The sequence below is a fragment of the Schistocerca americana genome, chromosome 2 (assembly GCF_021461395.2).
Source record: "Schistocerca americana isolate TAMUIC-IGC-003095 chromosome 2, iqSchAmer2.1, whole genome shotgun sequence".
In the NCBI taxonomy this organism is placed as follows: Eukaryota; Metazoa; Arthropoda; class Insecta; order Orthoptera; family Acrididae; genus Schistocerca; species Schistocerca americana.
The window spans coordinates 380,206,619-380,225,981 of record NC_060120.1 but is presented as its reverse complement, the minus strand read 5'-3'; the positions used below and the strand labels follow the sequence as shown (position 1 = coordinate 380,225,981).

General features: G+C 43.7%; 1 protein-coding gene across 1 annotated transcript in view; it reads left to right on the top strand.

Moving 5' to 3' along the window:
* Positions 1-15,986, top strand: part of LOC124594830 (ATP-binding cassette sub-family C member 4-like) — a 270,890-nt gene extending 254,904 nt beyond the window's left edge. Inside the window, exons 23-25 of the mRNA XM_047133278.1 lie at positions 7,304-7,433; positions 15,529-15,639; positions 15,770-15,986. Coding sequence (XP_046989234.1) covers positions 7,304-7,433; positions 15,529-15,639; positions 15,770-15,796 — 268 coding nt within the window. The 3' untranslated portion in view covers positions 15,797-15,986. The remainder of the gene's footprint in view (positions 1-7,303; positions 7,434-15,528; positions 15,640-15,769) is intronic.
* The last annotated feature ends 3,377 nt before the right edge of the window (positions 15,987-19,363 follow it).

Sequence of the window (19,363 nt, the reverse complement as noted above, 5' to 3'; positions counted from 1 at the left end):
AATGGGAACACAAAGATTATCTTATCGCAATAAAAATTTAGTCTTAACACAGATTCCGGTAAAGGGAGTAATTACTGCGCACTTATTTTGAAACTGCTGAGCGATGTGCTTCAGGGGTTTGGCCACGAAACTTCAAGTTCTACTTATAGCCGAGATTACTCCCCTATTCTACAGTTTCTGCTGCTTGAAAAAATATATTTGTGATCAATTTCTCATGATTGGAGTTGACAGTCATGTAGTACTTTCTGAAAGTAGAGTATACCACTTGATAACGGCAGGAAGGCCGAAACTGAAATAATGAAAATAACTAACTTCTGCAGTCAGTGGTGAACATAGCGTCATTTACAAAGATAGTCATCACGGTGCAGCTGTAGAAGACGTATAGGATGGCCCAAAGCTTTAGGGTCAAGTTATGTAGATGGTAGAAGATCGTAAATCGAGCACTTTGAGATTAGGACTCAACTGTAGGAAATCAGTATTTCGTTTATTATTGATATAAATATCTTCCACGTTAGGACAACTTAAGCCCATAGTAACCTGCATTCATTACAACATAATCTATCAATGAAATTAAAATTTGAGTTGAAATCATTGAACCCCATTGCTTGCACACCTTCCTGCCCGGGGCAGGATCCGAACCTGCGACCGTAGCAGTCGCGCGGTTTACCTGCTGTTCCGGCAGTACTGTCTGCAACATACTCAAAATATGCGTCTCACGCGCAAAAAAAATGGTTCAAATGACTCTGAGCACTATGGGACTTAACATCTGAGGTAATCAGTCCCCTAGAACTTAGAACTACTTAAACCTTACTAACATAAGGACATCACACAAATCATTGCTCGAGGCAGGATCCGAACCTACGACCGTAGAAGTCGCGCGGTTCCGGACTGAAGCGCATAAAACCGCTTGGCCACAGAGGCCGGCCTCACGCACAAGTTGACGGCTGACGTTTGATAAATCTTCTCCCACACGATCCAACACCATCTCTTCAAATTGTACTGTGCAAGCAATGCTGTGATGAGAACCTTACCCATTCCTCTGTTGCTTGAACGACGCAGCATCTTGTAAGTTTTTGTTGGTGGCGACAAATTCCTCCCGACCAGGATGACACCTGCCGATAAAACTTTCCTTTTTCATTCTCTCGGCTTTCCAGGAACTGGAATCTGCTTCACCGTACGCTGAGGTGACAAAAGCGATGCGATAACTCCTAACATCGTATTGGACCTCCTTATGCTCGGCGTAGTGCAGCATTTCGACGTGGCATGGACACAACAAGTTGTTGGAAGTTCCTTGCAGAAATACCGAGCCATGCTGCCTCTATAGCCGTCCATAATTGCTAAAGTACTGCTGGTGCAGAATTTTGTGCACGAACTGACCTATTGATTATGTCACACAAATGTTCATATCAGACGATCTTGGTGACCAAATCATTCACTCGAACTGTCCAGAATGTTCCTCGAACGAATCGCGAAAAATTGTGGCCCGGTGAAAGGGCGCATCAACCATAAAAATTCCATCTCTGTATCATTGAAAATAGTCTGCAAATAGCGGAACATAACCATTTCCAATCAATGATCGGTTAAGTTGGACCAGAATACCCAGTCCATTCCATGTAAACATAACCCGCACCATTATGGGGCCAACACCGACTGGCACAGTACCTTGTTCACAACTCGGATCCATGGCTTCGTGGGGTCTACGCCACACTCAAAACCTACCACCAGTTAATACCAACTTAAATTGGGACTCATCTGGCCACGCCACGGTTCTCCAGTCGTCTGGGATCCAACCGGTGTGGTCACGAGCTGTAGGTGATGTGCTGTCAGCACTCGCGTCTGTTGTCTGCTGCCATACACCATTAACGTCAAATTTCGCCGCGCTGCCCTAAAGCCTGGTTTTCACGAAGAGACTGCCTTGCGCCACTCGTCGCGTGAAACGAGTTGGACGCAAGGAGCTTCGTGTGTCTGTAGACACGGCGCCACCAGTGTACACTTCAGTTTCGTCGTCATGTGAGTGCCGTAGTCATGTGTAAAATGAAAGTTTTGGCAGCTGTACGATTTGTGGCGGAGTTAATGCTTGTTTGTATGAAATCGCTGCATAAGACAAAAGATAAAAAAATTAGAAACGTGTTTGGGTTCGTGACTGGATAAAGAAAAGAAGTCTCCTCGGTTGCTCAGCGACCTTGCTGAAAGAAATTGTGCTAGTAGACGCTATAAGATTTTTAATCATCTGTACTGCAATTTGTGAATCGGAGGCGCTGCTGTGACGTTTTAAATAAATTAATATCGAATAAAGAATTCAGTTTTCCAAATTTTTTTAGCCTATTCTCCTGTCAACTATTTTCCTTAAAAAGGAATCGCTCAACTCTAACCAGGGGATTATAGTGTTGTAGACGTGGGCTGTTCTGCAGCCAAAAGTTTTGCTTGTCTGTATTTTTATCAATTCATTTGTATATGTCCACCTATAATTTTAATTCAGTTGATTTTCCTCTACAGCTCAGATATTGTCTACCAACTCATGTTTAGACCGCGTGTGACAGTCTCGAGCGAGCAACAAACCGCTGCTTGTTTTTTGCAGTCAACTTAATTGAAATGCTACAAACTCCTATGCATAGCACGGATACTAAAAAAGCGAACAGTTTCCTCCGTTCACCACTTCATATTTCAGTTTTTTTACTCCCTACTGACACACCTAACCTCAAAGCTCATGCAACTAGTGTCGCCAAAGTTGAACAAGCCGAAAGAGCTTAGTTTCGGCGACGAGTTTCGCACACTCACGCCGCGCATGCGCAGCGTCTTACAGCGCAGTTACGTGCAATCCAGTGTCGTTGTGAAAACTAGGCTTAAAGGATACGTTCGTCGTGCATCCCACATTGAATTCTGCTGTTATTTCACGCAGTGTCGCTTGTCTGTTAGCACTGACAGTTCCACACAAACGCCGCTGCTCTCAGTCGTTAAGTGAAGACCGTCGGCCACTGAGTTGTCCGTGGTAAGAGGTAATGCCTGAAATTTGGTATTTTTGGAATACTCGGAATATTGAACACTGTGGATCTCATATATTGACTTCCCTAACGATTTTCGAAATGAAATGTCCCGTGCATCTAGCTTCACTACCATTCCGCGTTCAAAGTCAGTTAATTCCCTTCGTGCCGCTGCAATCACGTCGATAACCTTTTCACATAAATCACCTGCGTACAAATGACAGCTCTATCAATGCAGTGCCCTTTTATACCCTGGGTAAGCGATAGTACAGCCGTCTGTATATGTGCACCTCAGCGTACTTTAAATACATTCCTGTAACGAGTATTGCTCCATTTCGGATACCGAGTTAAATGCTCCTTTTGTCCGTGCCCCGGAGCTTCTGCAGCATCGCGTGAATTCGTATCCGCAGCCGTGGCTAGAATCCACGCACTCTTAGCTATGTGCGTCGTGCGATACTGGCCCACCGACTCCAGTATGACGGAAAACATCCTTTCTTCTGGAATCGGATACTGATCCATGACGCTACAAGCGGACAGGGCTAGCACACATTGGTGGTAAGGCTTGATACACCAACCGTGAATTGTAAGCAATGGATAACTTCTTAGTGGGCAGACCACAAGACGATTGTGTGTTGTTTCCCAAGGTAGCAACATCGGCGTCGATGCGGCAGTCATTTTGATTATTGTGTAAGCAGTCTACAATCGCTCATTTCTCACTCAGATTTTCTCGTCAGCTGAAATGTCATTTAGCAGCCGCTGGTTTTAAACTGTCTTCCGGTTAAATAGGGTTCGCCAGGAGAAATGGTCAAAATTCGGGTATACGACAGCAACGATCATTTGAAGCAAAAATTCTAGTATATGTAGGGTCTAAAATGCACACCTTTCGAGCTATAAGCACTTCATCTTCGATAATGTAAAGCAAATGTCTCCTACTGCAAGCTCTTTGCTTTCCATGTTTTGGGAGGAGGTAGTATGGATCAAAATAAGAAAAAAAGTCCAGTAAACATGGGCTCTAAAGTGTATAACTTAAGACTTACAGTTGAAGAGATGTGTTTCACAGTAACGAAGATCATGAACTATTCGAAGCTCTTAACGCACGCCCATGTTTACTGGAATTATTTGCTTCGTATGATGGTTTCTATCGTATCCCTGAATACTGATCTTTCCTCCTGGGAAACATTCAGTAATTTTTGTCCGAAAGTATGGAAGACGTTGAGCGCAAATCTACGAAGGTCACTCCAAAAGAAATGCATACTATTTTTTTAAAATCCATCTTTTATTCTACATGTTTGAAAGTTTTACAGTGTGTAGATACATCCTTCAGGAACAATATTTTCATTTCTCCACATAATTTCCATCCCTCTCAACTGCCTTACGCTACCTTGGAACCAGCGCCTATATACCCTCATGGTAAAATTCTGGACCAATCTGTTGGAGCCATTGTTTGGCAGCGTGCACAAGGGATTCATCATCTTCAAACTTTGTTCCACGAAGAGAGTCTTTCAGTTTCCCAAAGAGATGATAGGCACATGGAGCCAGGTCAGGACTGTAAGGCGGGTGTTTTAGTGTTGTCCATTCGAGTTTTGTGATCGCTTCCATGGTTTTTTGACTGATATGTGGCCGTGCATTGTCGTGCAACAGCAAAACATCCTGCTTTTGCCGATGTGGTCGAACACGACTCAGTCGAGCTTGAAGTTTCTTCAGTGTCGTCACATATGTATCAGAATTTATGGTGGTTCAACTTGGCATGATGTCCACAAGAGAGAGTCCTTCGGAATCGAAAAACACCGTAGCCATAACATTTCCAGTAGAAGGTGTGGTTTTGATTTTTTTTCTTGGGTGAATTTGCATGATGCCACTCCATTGATTGCCTCTTCGTCTCTGGTGAAAAATGATGGAGCCATGTTTCATCACCTGTCACAATTCTTCCAAGAAATTCATCTCCACCATTCTCGTACGGTTCCAAAAGTTCGCTGCATACAGTTTTTCTTGTTTATTTGTGAGCCACTCTCAACATCCTGGGAACCCACCTGGCACAAACCTTTTTTAACGCCAACACTTTCAGTACTCTGCAAACCCTTCCTTCCCCTATCCTAACGTAGCGTGAAAATTCGTTCACTGTGATGCGTCTGTCAGCAGTCACCAATTCGTTAACTCTGTGCACATTTTCTGGAGTGTGTGCAGTACGAGGCCTGCCGTTGCGAGGACAATCCACAATATTGCCGTGCCCGCTTTCATCACGTAATCTGCTTGCCCACCGACTAACTGTACTGCGATCGACAGCAGCATCCCCATGCACCTTTTTCAACCTCTTGTGGTTGTTTCCCACTGTCTCGTTTTCACGGCACAGGAATTCCGTGACAGGACGTTGCTTCTGACGAACGTCAAGTGTAGCAGCCATCTTAAAGACTTGTTGTGACGGCGCCACTCACAGGAGCTGGTTAAACTAAGTCTGAAAACAAGCGGGAAGGATGTATCTACACACTGTAAAACTTTCACTCATGCAGAATGAAAACTGTATTTTTACAAAAATAGTGTGCATTTCTTTTGGAGTGACCCTCGTACGTAAATGTCACTCATTTAATAGCTTCCAGAATAACGTAATAAAGGAACAGAAAATTCTTCACAATATAGTAGTGTCATATATACTTGTATCCAACGTTAATTATTCAGAATTGGACATTTGTGAATCAAAATTCATTCATAAACTACACCACCGCTTGCGAAAATTGCAGAATCCACCAAGGAACGAATTGAATGACTCCAAAATTGAAGGAGGTATCAAACGGCGGAGCCATAATAAGTGATTAAGTTTGCTGGGCGATGGCGTCCACCTAGGCCCAGCACTGCCTTCATCTATGTGGCTGGAGACGTCAGTGTTTTGCCACGCTCAGTCGGTGCAAAGTCATACAGCGAAGTGGAAAGGTCCAAACAGAATTCTATTATTCCTCATCGATGTCACAATGTGACTCTGTTCGAACTGGGAAGATGACTGGTCTCCGGGAAACGAGTCTGTCGTACGTCATACTGCGGCCCGTACAGCGAACGCTGGTATATCAATGATGTGTGTGTACAACCAATGGATAGATGAGAGTCACACACAGCAACGAACTTATACTAAACCATTGTGATCACATTGTGGTATGACAGTAATCTTGCACGCATGGTCGTAAGCAACAGAAAGCTTTGTCCATTATGTTCGTTCGAAGTTGGATCACTGGTACGGGTGTTGAACTCGTGGCACGCATATCATTAAGCCTCCTTCCGCTGGCCGTTGTGGCCGAGCGGTTCTAGTCGCTTTAGTCTGGAACCGCGCGACCGCTATGGTCGGAGGTTAGAATCCTGTCTCGGGCATGGATGTGTGTGATGTCCTTAGGTTAGTTAGGTTTAAGTAGTTCTAAGTTCTAGGGGACTGATGATCTCAGATGTTAAGTGCCATAGTGATCAGAGCCATTTGAATCATTTTTTGCCTCCTTCCACCGACCAGAAACCACCAACGCTTCACCCCAGAATGGGCACGTGTGCGCCATCACTGGCGTGGTAAGTAGCTAAATATTGTGTTTTAGGAGGAGTCCCGCTTCAAGTTGGCATAGAGTAATGCTTGCGTTCGCATCAGACGATACCGCGATGAACGCTGTTGGCAGACTGTTCTGGCAGTGTGATGGATTCGGGCGTCATTGGCTATAGCGTGCGATCTCGTCTCCTAGGTTTTGACGGCAACCTGAACAGCTATCACTTCATCAAGAAGTGTTTACGGTCCGAGGCACCAACTCCTGTAGGCAGCTCCACATGTCATATTTCAGCAAGATAATGTCCAGCCACATGTTGCGAGAACGCGCAAGCTATGTTTGAAGAACGACGGGTCCCACAGCTTCGCTGGTCTGCATGTTCACCTAACATATTGTTCATAGAACATGTTGAAAACGGTCGGCAACTTGGACGTTATGGCCCTCCTACAACCACTGTCGATGCTTTGTAGACGTGCATAGAAACCGCATGACAGTGTATTCGTATCTCTCGCAGCACAACCACGCCGTCTTTCATTCCATGCTACGACTTTTAGAGGATCTAATTTCAGTTCGTGGCGGCTTCTCACCATACTGATTTTTCACGGTCAACGTGCATGTCAATTCATCTGTTAATTTGTCTATTGCCATGTCCCTAATCTGTGGAATAAGTTTCAGTGTAGTCACATGCCTCTTTCTTGGTGTTGCAATTTGCACAAACAGTAGTGTATTTCGTAATTTTACTCCAAGATTAAGCTTTATCATTAAACGGTATATTGACAAAGATATCTTATGGCTCTATGTTTTCTTTTACAGTACTGATTCACTGATCCAGAAGACTATCAGACAAAAGTTCTCGCACTGTACCGTGCTGACTGTTGCTCATCGTCTGAACACAATCATGGATTCCGATAAGGTTCTCGTAATGGACGCCGGTCGCATGGTGGTGAGTTACAAAAAAAAAAAAAATTACATTTCAGTTCCTTGTGTTGTTCACTGTGTGATGAGTATCTAGTCTATGGTTACCACACGTAATTAAATACGAAATGTTAACAGGTACAGCTTGTGTAATTCTAGTACACAACATCAGTCTTATAACTGCGACGATGATGAACGATAGCACCGTCTAAAGTAAGAAGAAAAATTAACAGTTGATTTGTTGAAGAACAAGGCAAACGGAGAGCTATACATTGCGTGTGCTCGCTTTTCCTAGTTACTTGGATATTTACTGGAAGTTAATATTAGAAGCTAGTGATAAAGTCAATTACAAAATTTAACTCAATAGCTTCAGTCATGAAATTCAATAAATGCGAGGGCTATTCGGAATTTAAGGAACGATCGGTCGCGAGATGGAAACCCTAGTGAAAATCCGATGGAACTTTGCTCATATGTGTCGGGCAGTGTCTCTAGTATGCCCGTAGATAGCGTCACGACGCCCTTCTCAGTTCTGAGCGCATAGTGAGCGCTTAAAGATGCCTAGAAAATAGCGCCTGCCGCGATATTTCTCCTAATTTCATGAACCCCACATAAAGTAGCTGTCATGCAGTTCCTTCTTCCTGGCAATTCTCGGCCGCACACTGCAGGTGCAATGAGGACGATCCTGCAGCGTTTTCGACGGGAACTGTTTGATCAGCCACCATACAGCCCGGACTTCACTCCCTCTGATTTTCTTCCCTGCTCACATGAACCGCTAGCTAGGAAGGCAACATTTTGGTACTGACAACGAATTGCAGTTCAACGCAGAAAATTGTCAGAAAGCATTGGAGGCCGCATTCCATGACAAGGGTATTGTAAAGTTTGTACAATGCAACGACAGATGTTTAAATCAGAGCGGAGACTTTGTAGAGAAGTAGCTGGAAGGTGAAGTTAACTGTTGCAAACAGGAGCTTTGATTTTCGCTGTGGTATCCATTTCGCGACGATCGTGGCTTACTTTCCGAAGAGCCCTACGAGGGTTCTCCAAAAAGTAAGTTCCGATCGGTCGCGAAATGGATACCACAGTGAAAACTACCCAACATATCTGTTGGGTAGTGTCTCTAGTATGGCCGTCGATCGCATAAAAAAGCTTTGTTCAGTTGTGAGCGCACTGTGAGCGAGTAAAAGTGCTTGGAACAACGATGTCTCCCGCCAAGTGGGAGGGCCCGCTGAGAGGCTTCGCCTTAATGAATGCAGCCCACCTAACACAACTGCCGCACACTTCCTTCTTCATGGCAATTCTCAGCCGCACTCTGCAGGGGCAGTGAAGACGCTCCTGAGTGTTCAATCACCCACAACACAGCCCTAATTGGCTTCCCCTGAGTATCATCTCTGTTCACATGAAACACTGGATACGAGGACAACACTTGGGCGCAGGCTATGCGCTATGGATCAGCGTAGAGAATTATCGGAAAGCACAGGCGGCTACCTTCTTTGACGATGGTGTTGGAAATTTGGTATAACGCTCCTACAAATGTCTAAATCGGAGCGGTGACTATTTAGAGAAGTATCTGGAAAGTGTAGCTAACTCTTCCAAGCAAAATGTTTCTGACTTTCACTGTGACTTCCATTTAGCGACCGATCTGAACTTACTTTCTGGACAACCCTCGTATTACGATATGTACTTGAAACAGGAGATGGATTCCATGAACTCTTTAACGTTAAGGTTACGTGAACAAATGACGATATCCATGGTAAACTAGTAGTAGATCTAAACGAAAAATTAATATTACAAGTGCTCGAATGCAGTAATGCTTCATTATACTGGCCCTCGCGTGATCTTTCAGTTCACAGGTTTAACATTACGCTTTTCCATATTATTAATATCACCATGGGTACCAATTTCGTACTTGAAAATAAGCGACCTCATTCTGAATGTGTGTGTCAAGTTGAACAAAGCGTCTGGTCGTATTTTGTGCTGCGACTGCGGTAAACTTAACTTTCGGGCCGGTCTACTCTAATGGTATTCCGGAACGTGGTCGTAGAGTCAAAGACTGGAACCAAACTTCGGGATAAAACCAGAGTAGAGCGTGTCAAGGAGTCTGCAAGCTTTCTCTCTTCGTTTACTGTTCAGATATTACTTCCATTTGGTTCCTACACTACTACACTCTTGCTCATAAATTAAGGATAATGCCGATACATAGTGAAACAACGCTCTGGTGGGGGGTTCATGGGTTTAAATCACCTCGGGGTATGACCATGCAATGCATTTGACCTTCGGTCGTTACAAGGTTTGCGCTGGCAGCAGTCCACATACGCAGAGGTGTGTTGGTGCATGTCAGATTACGGTGCAGCGAGTAGGTGTGCAGACGTCGTCAGTCGAGCTAATGGTGACTGTGTGTTGAAAATGGCTTCGAGAACACATATTGATGACGTTATGAGAGGTTGAATAATAGGGCGATTGTAGGCTGGTCAAACACAGCAGGTCGTAGCACGGGCCCTCCGTGTGCCACAAAGTGTGATCTCAAGATTATGGCAACGATTACAGCAGGCAGGAAAGTGTCCAGGCGCTACAGTATGGGACGTACAAAGTGTACAACACCACAAGAAGGCCGATATCTCACCAACACTGCCCGCCGACGGTCACGGGGTACTGCAGGTAGCCTTGCTCAGGACCTTACCATAGCAACTGGAACAGATGACTCCAGACACAGAGTCTACAGACGACTGAACAGACATGGTTTATTTGCCTGGAGACCTGCAAGGTGCATTCCACTGACCGCTGGTCACAAGAGAGCCTGTAAAGCCTGGTGTCAAGAACACAGTACATAGTCATTGGAACAGTGGTCCCAGGTTATGTTCACGGACGAGTCCAGCTATAGTCTGAACAGTGATTCTCGCCAGGTTTTCATCTGTCGTGAACCAGGAACCAGATACCAACCCCTTAATGTCCTTGAAAGGGACCTGTATGGAGGTCGTGATTTGATTGTGTGGGGTGGGATTATGATTGGTGTACGTACACCCCTGCATGTCTTTGGCAGAGGTACTGTAACAGATCAAGTGTATCGGGACGTCATTTTGCACCATTATGTCCACCTTTTCAGGGGTGCAGTGGGTCCCACCTTCGTCCTGATGGATAACAACGCACGGCCCCACGCAGCTGCCATCGTGGAGGAGCACCTTGAAACAGAAGATATCAGGCGAATGGAGTGGCCTGCCTGTTCTCCAGACCTAAACCCCATTGAGTACGTCTGGGATGCTCTCGGTCGACGTATCGCTGCACGTCTTCAAACCCCTACGACACTTCAGGAGCTGTGACAGGCACTGGTGCAAGAATGGGAGGCTATACCCCAGCAGCTGCTCCACCACCTGATCCAGAGTATGCCAACCCGTTGTGCGGCCTGTGTACGTGTGCATGGTGATCATATCCCATATTGATGTTGGGGTACATGCGCGGGAAATAGTGGCGTTTTGTAGCACATGTGTTTCGGGGCGTTTTTTTCAACTTATCACCAATACCATAGCTGTGTCGTGTGTGCTACATATGTGCCTATGCTATTAGCGCCAGTTTTGCATAGTGCACTACATTCTGCAATTATCCTTAATTTATGAGTATGAGTGTAGAATAGACTATATGACCTAAAGTATCGGACAGACTTACGTAACGTGGAATTGATCATTCGATGTCACGAGAGGCGGGCTCATCAATATAAAAGGAGGGCCTGGAAGGGGGGGGGGGGAGCAAGGGAGTAATACTGTGCTACCACAGAAAAGCAGTAACAGCAGAAAGAGACGCTCAGGAGACCTCAGTGCCATCGAACGTGGACCAATCTATGGATGTCACCTGAATGACAAATCCATCAGAGCATGTGAAATCATCTAAAACTGCCCAAGCCGACTGTTGGCAAAGTGGAAACGCGAAGAAACAATCACAGCTAAAGGAACACCAGGCCGACCTCATATACTGACGGACAAGAGCCGTCGAGCACTGCGGAGGGAGGCTGTAAGAATCACTTGAAATCAGCGGAAGGAATCACTCGTGAGTTTAAAGTGCTACCAACAGTACAGCTTACACAATGACTGAGCATAGCGAGTTGAAAAGAATGGTGTACAACGGTCGAGCACCTCTTCACGTGGAACACATTTCTGTAGTCAATATTAAGCGACGATTGGGTGAAGCTGCTGGACAGTGAATGATTGGAAACGAATGATTTGGAGTGATGAATCACGCTACACTCTGCGGAAATCCAATGGAAGGGTTAGGGTGTGCCGTATACCTAGAGAACGTTACCTGCCATCATGTGTATTGTCAACAGCGAAATGTGGATGAGATGCTATCACAGTATGTGGGTGTTTTTCGTGGTTAGGGCTTTGATTCCCTTACTGCGCTTATGAAAAGGCTAAATGCTGAAGGTGAAGGATATAAACACATTGTGCAGCATTTTGTACAGGGTGCAGTAGACGATGTTTTTTGTATCAACAAGGCGATGCATCCTGTCATAAAGTATCACCTGTGAGGCAAATGGTTCATGAACAGTAGCATTTCTAAAATGGACCAGACTGCCCAGAGACCCAACTTGAACCCACTGGAACACCTTTCGCATGAGTTAGAACGTCGACTTCGCTCCAGGCCCATGAATCAGCTGTCATTTCTTTATAGACATGCGGACATCTCATTGAAAGTGTCTCCAAGCTCAATGCTGATCACACCTCACATTTATGTCCACTAATATGTGTCCAGATGCTTTTGATCAGATACTGTATGAGTCTAAATATAACTGAAGCGCCGTGAATATCAGAAACCCGCTAAAACATCAAATCTCCGGCATCGCTGCGGCCGGAAAAATATCCTGCAAGAACGGGACCAACGACGACTGAAGAGAATCTTTCAACGTGACTGAAATGCAACCATTCCACAATTTGCTGCAGATTTCAATGCTGGGCCATCAACAAGTGTCAACGCGGACCATTGAACGAAACATCATCCATATGCGCTTGATGACTGCACGACACAAAACTTTATGCCTCGTCTGGGCCCTTCGACACCGACATTGGACTGTTGATCACTGGGAACATGTTGCTTGGTCGGACGAGTCTCGTTTCAAATTGTATCGACCGAATGGACGAGTAGGGGTATGGAGACAATCTCATGAATCCATGGATCTTGAGTCTCAGCAGAGGACTGTTCAAGCTGGTGGAGGGTCTGTAAAGGCATGGGACGTGTGGAGTTGAAGTGATATGGGACCTTGATACGTCTAGATACAACTGTGACAGGTAACACGTACATAAGCACCCTGTTTGATCACCTGCATCCATTTATGTCCACTGTGCATTCCGACGGACTTGGGAATTCCAGCAGGACAAACCAATGCGATGACCCAAACGTCAAGAATTGCTACAGAGTGGCTCTAGGGACGTTCTTCTGAGTTTAAACACTTCCTCTGGCCACCAAACATGAACATTATTGAGCATATCTGGGATGCCTTGCAACGTGCTGATCAGAAGAGATCCCCACCCCGCCTCATTCTTGCGGATTTATGAACAGCCCTACAGGATCCATGGTGTTAGTTTCCTCCGGCACTACTTCAGACATTAGTCGAGTCCTTGCCACGTCATGTTGCGGCACTTCTGCATGCTCGCGGGAGCCCTACAACATATTACGTACCAGTTTCTTTGGCTATTAGTATATACATTGACTCACCCAGCGCTAATACTTGTGGTGGAATGTACATGGTGGCATACGTCCAGGGCCACCTCATTCTCATTCAGATTGCTGTCACTTGACTTGTGTATTGGTGCTTTGCTGATACTGGGCGGTTTGCCAGGAACAGATTAATAAACCTGAATCTATCCTGCAGTGGTAACTCTACCCGTGAGGCGATTGTCGCAACCGCTCCTCCTCCCAGGGCAAGACAATTTTCTTCAGATATGCAGATAGTGTAGTCTTTTGTTGCGAAACATTTTCTCGTCACCTGTTTTGAATAACTGTTGCTTAGAAAAGTACTTAATATCGAATACACCTCCAGAAAGTCTCGTGCATCATCTCTTATGTGATGCGAGTCGACTGCGACGTGTGGCTTATTACAGAATAATATATCCGGTCTTTTTCAAGGAAACATTTGCAGTGTTAGCCCATTCTGGTCTTATTATACATATATTACAACTATCCCTGTTCTTAAAAATGGTTGTTCCCGCAGCAACTGGTCGTAGACAGCATATTGTACGAATTGATTCCTTGAAGGTCCCCCTCCTTCGACACCAACCACAGCCCTGAGAAATGAGACAAAACAATAAAACATTGGATCACATCTAATAGAGCACTATGGTAGTCAAGGCAGTCTAAAAGTTAATAACTGCCTCCTTTTGCAAGTTAAGTGTTACTGATCTTCAGTACAATTGGACACATGTGTCACACCTCTACATAATTTAATAATGGGATAATACCGTCAGATGATGCAGAATTATACGTAAACTTAAAAAACTAAAACAGAAGAACGCCTCGAAAAAGTCACTTTTTAGTTGTTTTTTTTAATAACGTCGGAGTTGAAATTCCCATCTTTTAACCAAAACACCATAGATCCCGGAACAGCAAATAGTGTCCAGTGGCTGAAAACAAACATAAGAAGTCTAGTAGAAGTGGTCCAAATAACTACCGTTCAATATCCCGAGCATAAATTTCTAGTATAATCTTTTAACATCTTCTGTGGTCAGATGTAATGAGATATTAGTAACGGAATGACCTCCTCTATGCCAACCAGCATTTATTTCGAAAACATCGGACCTGTAAAACCCAACATGCACTTTTGTCATATGACATCGTGAAAGTCACCCATCAAAGCAGTCAGTTAGGTACATATTTTCTTGAACTCCGAAAAGTATTTGACTCAGTAACACAACTGTCCCTGATATCGACAGTTCGACTGCATGCAGTGTGAAGCGAAATTTATTACTGAACTGCGGATTTCTTGGTAGGGAGAATGCTGCACGTTATCTTGGATGGAGAGTCTTCGACAGGTGTAGAAGTAACTTCGGGTGTGCCCCATGGAATTGCGTTGGAATCCTTGCTGTTAATGGAGTATCTTAATGACCTTGCAGGCAATGATAATAGTAACCTCAGACTTTTCACAGGTAGTACAGTTATCTATATCGTCTGCAAATAGCTGTCCAAATATTCAGTGAAATCCTGAAAAGATTTCAAAGTGGTGCAAATATTGGTACCTTGCTCTTAAAAGTTAAAAAATGTAAAATTTTCCACTCCAAAAACGTAAAAACCTAGTATCCGGAGACCACAATGTCAGTAAGTCATAGTTGAAATCGGCCAAATCATACAAATACCTTGCTATAACAGTTTGTGCCATGTGAAAGGGAATGATCTCATAGGCTCATTCGTAGGTAAAGTAGGTGGTAGACTTCGGTTAATTATTTGAATACTAGGGTAATGCTGTCAGTCTACAAAGGAGACTGCTTAAAAACATTCATGTGACCGATACTAAAATAATGCTAGAGTGTGTGCGACTGGTACCATTTCACGGGACGTTGAACGTATACACAGAAGGAAAGGACAAGTGATCACAGATTTGTCTGATCCTTGGGAGAGTGTCACGAAGGTGCTCAAAAAAGAGGCAGCACCCTGTTCCATGTACTTCACAGTGGTTTGCAATGTATAGATATAGATGTAATTGTAGACGTAGAAACTGCAGTAGGTAACTCTGCTGCGTTCTGTATACAGACGCTATACACAGCGCGAGTACATGAATACGAAATATGTCACACTTTTAAATAATATAGCTTTAATAAAATTTGATCCAGGATACTTCGTGGAAATAAAACAGTAAAAGCCACTGTTAACAACACTTTATTTGTATCTAGGATTGAAAATGTAGATAGTAATATCGAAAGTAATTTATGGACAGTGATCTCATCAGTTCATGTGGCTAACGATACAGATCTCCGCTGATGGTTATCTTATCAATAACGTATGCATTGTAATGTATACGTTCATCTAACGTTGCAATACCTGTTACCGGCAGAACTAGTATTTAAGCCGGTTTCACCATGCTCTCCTTTTCTATTACACAATTCTTGTGAGATAAATTCTCTGTTTAGCTCTGCTTCTTTTTTCTTCAGGAATTTGACCATCCACATATACTACTACAGAAGAAAGATGGCATGTTTTCCAAAATGGTCCGACAAACGGGATATCTTATGGCAGAACAGCTTAGTAGAATTGCTGAAGAAGTAAGTGACATTTTAATAGCAATTTCAAACAGATTGTTGCTGCGTACTGCTATTTATGTTTGTTTTTAGTATTTTAAAGTCATATTTTTTTTCACATCAGAATGACGATATATCTATCTTTCTGTTACAGTGCTATAATGAAAAAGTTGCGCATTGAATCTCGAGTCCTGCAAGACTGAACCAAATGTGATCACATTCCTAATTACTACGCTGTACTAGTCACATAGTTTTTAAACAGTTGATTATCTGTCGGAGTATTATTGTAAAATATCTATGTAAATAACGACCTAACTACTGTACATTATTAAAATTACGTGCCATAGTTCTAAGTATTTCTAGCATTTATGAAAATGTACAAATTGACATTGTTGAAGTAAGTCGCTTTTTTTAAAGAAAAATATTTTACCCACAGACCTCTTTCTGCATGAATTGTGAGTGAATTGCGAGTGGTTCGAGAGAAAGTGTATCTTATTAATCGGTTTCAGTATTCAGTTTCAGCAATATGTCAGTGATTCACTGAATACAATAATGATGTAACAGAGGAGATTTCTCTGTAAAACGGAACACATGTGCACGAATTGTGAAAATAACGCAGTGTCATGGAGTATGTATATTTTTTTATAACAAAAAACTGATAGTACCTGAAGCATTAAATGATTTATCCATAACTGAGAAATAAAACATTGTTAGCATTGTATAAATTATTAATTTTTCAAATAAACTGATATCTGCACAGGTTCATTTGCAGCATTCCGTAGTACACTGCCATACTACATTCTTACTGATCAAAAGGTGAGTAAAAAGTTGTGCGTTAATTAGTAATGTAAAAGACTGGGTTATCAAGTGAAGATGAACTGTTAACTATGAACACCATTAAAGAATTTACGAAACGCCGTACTATACGCTGAGGAAAATGATATGCATCTATTCCATTATTTTCAACTATTTATGCTGGGTAATTCAAAAGCTTCTGAAACAGAGTGAAAGTTTTGGAATGCCAGGAACAACGACAGTCAATACACACGCACCTTAAGTCCAGCAAACGCAATGCACTGTTAAGTCAATGGTGTTGTACATTACAGAAAGTTTTCAAAATGGCGACCACCACATTCAGTATTGGCGTAATGTACTCGTAGAAAGTTCTGGTGTACTCTACCAAGTACACCAGGCATCGCACGACACTCATCAGACGGCTGCTGGTATCCTGCCGAGATGTGTTTCTTAGTCGGGAACTGGTGTCACGTACACGAGGTTTTTGGCATTCCGTCACGAAAAAATCAGTCAGATAAGGTGGGTGACGTTACAAATTTGTTGTATCTATAAGGGAAAACTAGAGCGTTGGAGGGGTTGTGGAAACATAAATCTCGACAAAATGCGACCAACATACAAAGGAAGATGATAGATTAGATGAAGACAAGAATAGGTAACTGAGTACTGAAAGTCAAATGGAGTTCTGAAACTTAAAAGCTCCGAGAGAACAAGTAACAGAAAGTTAACACACACTAAGACGAAAAAAACGACGCACCATAAAGGAATTATACGAATGGGACGAGAATCGGATGTGATGTTCATGTAAGACAAATAAATGAAAAATTTGATGATTTATTGAAGAGAAAGAGATGCACAAATTCTGGTCGTTATGTAAGCAGTCAGATTTTGGCATTGATTGACAGAGTTGTTGGATGTTCTCCTAAAGGATAAAGTGCCACATTCTGTCCAATTGGTGTACTAGATCGTCAAAATCCCAAGCTGGTTTGAGGGCCCCGCCTATAATGTTCCAAACGTTCTCAACTGGGAAGAGATCTGGCGCCCTTGCTGACCAAGGTAGTGTTTGGCAAGCACCAAGACAAGCGGTAGAATCTCTCTCCGTGTGTGGCTGGCCATTATATTGCGGAAATGTAAGTCCTGAACGACTTGCCATCAATGGCAACAAAACGGTGCATGGAATACAGTCAACGTACCACTGAAGGGTGCCGCTGGTGACAACCAAAGTGGTCACTTGCGGAATGAAATCGCATCCCCGACCATCGCTCGTGGAAGTCGGATCGTATGGCGGGCGACAATCAGGTTGGTATCCTAACGCTAAGACACGTCTTCAGCCTGGAATCTCATTAACTAGAATAGAATTATCTTCAGTGATGAGTACAGCTTGAAACAGCCCCGATGACCTGCGAGACGCCTGGAACAGCGACGGGATACAAACCCCATTGTCACCCGCGATACGGTCCGAAAATCAGGAGTGATGGTCTGGGATGCCATTTATTTTCATAGCAGGACTCCTTTGGTTGTTACTCGCGACACGCTTGCAGCACAGCGGTCGTCAACACCGTGTTTTGTTGCCCTTCATGGCAAGCCGTCCTGGGCTCACATGTCAGCAAGATAACGCCCTCCCGCATACGGCGAGAGTTTCTATTACTTGTCTTCGTGCTTGCCAAATCGTACCTTCGCCAACAAGGTCGCCGGATCTCTTGCCAACTGAGAACGTTTGGAGCACAATGGGAAGGGCCCTCGAACGAGCTAGAGATTTTCACCATCTAATGCTCCAGTTACACAGAATTCGGTGCGATATTTCTCAGGAGGACGTCCAACAATTCTATCCACGTCAAGCCGAATAACAGCCTGCATAAGGGTCAGAGGCGGAGCGACGTGTTATTGACTAGCTCAGTTTGTGAAGCTCTTTCTTTTGAATATATCACACAGTTTTTCTTAAACTGTAATCATTTCTTTGTCTCTATATGTTCATCACATCTACCGATTTCCGTCCCATTCGGATAATTCCTTCGTGGCGCGTCGTTTTCTTATCTTATAACGGATATTATATGGCTGTGCGGGATTAGCCGAGCGGTCTGAGGCGCTGCAGTCACGGACTGTGCGGCTGGTCCCGGCGGAGGTTCGAGTCCTCCATCGGGCATGGGTGTGTATATTTGTCCTTAGGATAATTTAGGTTAAGTAGTGTGTAAGCTTAGGGACTGATGACCATAGCAGTTAAGTCCCATAAGATCTCACACACATTTCAACATTTGGTATTATATGGCTGCTGAATAATTTCCAGTAATTAAGGAATATGCCAGTGTATTCGAACATGATCGTACTTCTCCTGAATATGAGCTACATGAACTGAAAATGCATCCACAAGTAAAATATCAGAAAAGTGCACAATGCGACACTGTGTAAGCTTCCGCCCATTTGGCAGCTTATTAGACGCTGGTTTGACGTCCTTTTGATAGGAGAGGGCACGTTAAGCTGTGGACAGCTCCAGGTACAACGAGCTGAAAGCTGCTGGAATTTGTGAAGAGGTGGCGAGTTTCTACATGTGTACTCGCACGGCGCCTCAGATAGTCCAGCTGCTTGGAGCGGGGTGCGTTTTGTTCGAGTCGCCTCGCTTGGACCTCCCGGTAAGTGCCATGCATAATAAATAGTGACTGTAAGAATATTCTAAATGTTCCCGACGATCAACATTAAAAGTAGGCGCTCCAAATTCATTGCACATTCGAACTCGCTCATACCACCATCACTGTGTAAATTGGACTACGTTTATAATTTCTGAAATTACGCAAAAACACTTAAAGCACAACCGCGTGCAAATGTGTGCAGCTAACATCAAGATCTAAACGGAAATTAAAATAAATGTATTTTGAAAGCAGATCTGTAACGATCTATGCCCAGCCTTTCGACCTCACGTATTCAAATACTAGCCCTAAGTTAATATTATTAATGAAATTAA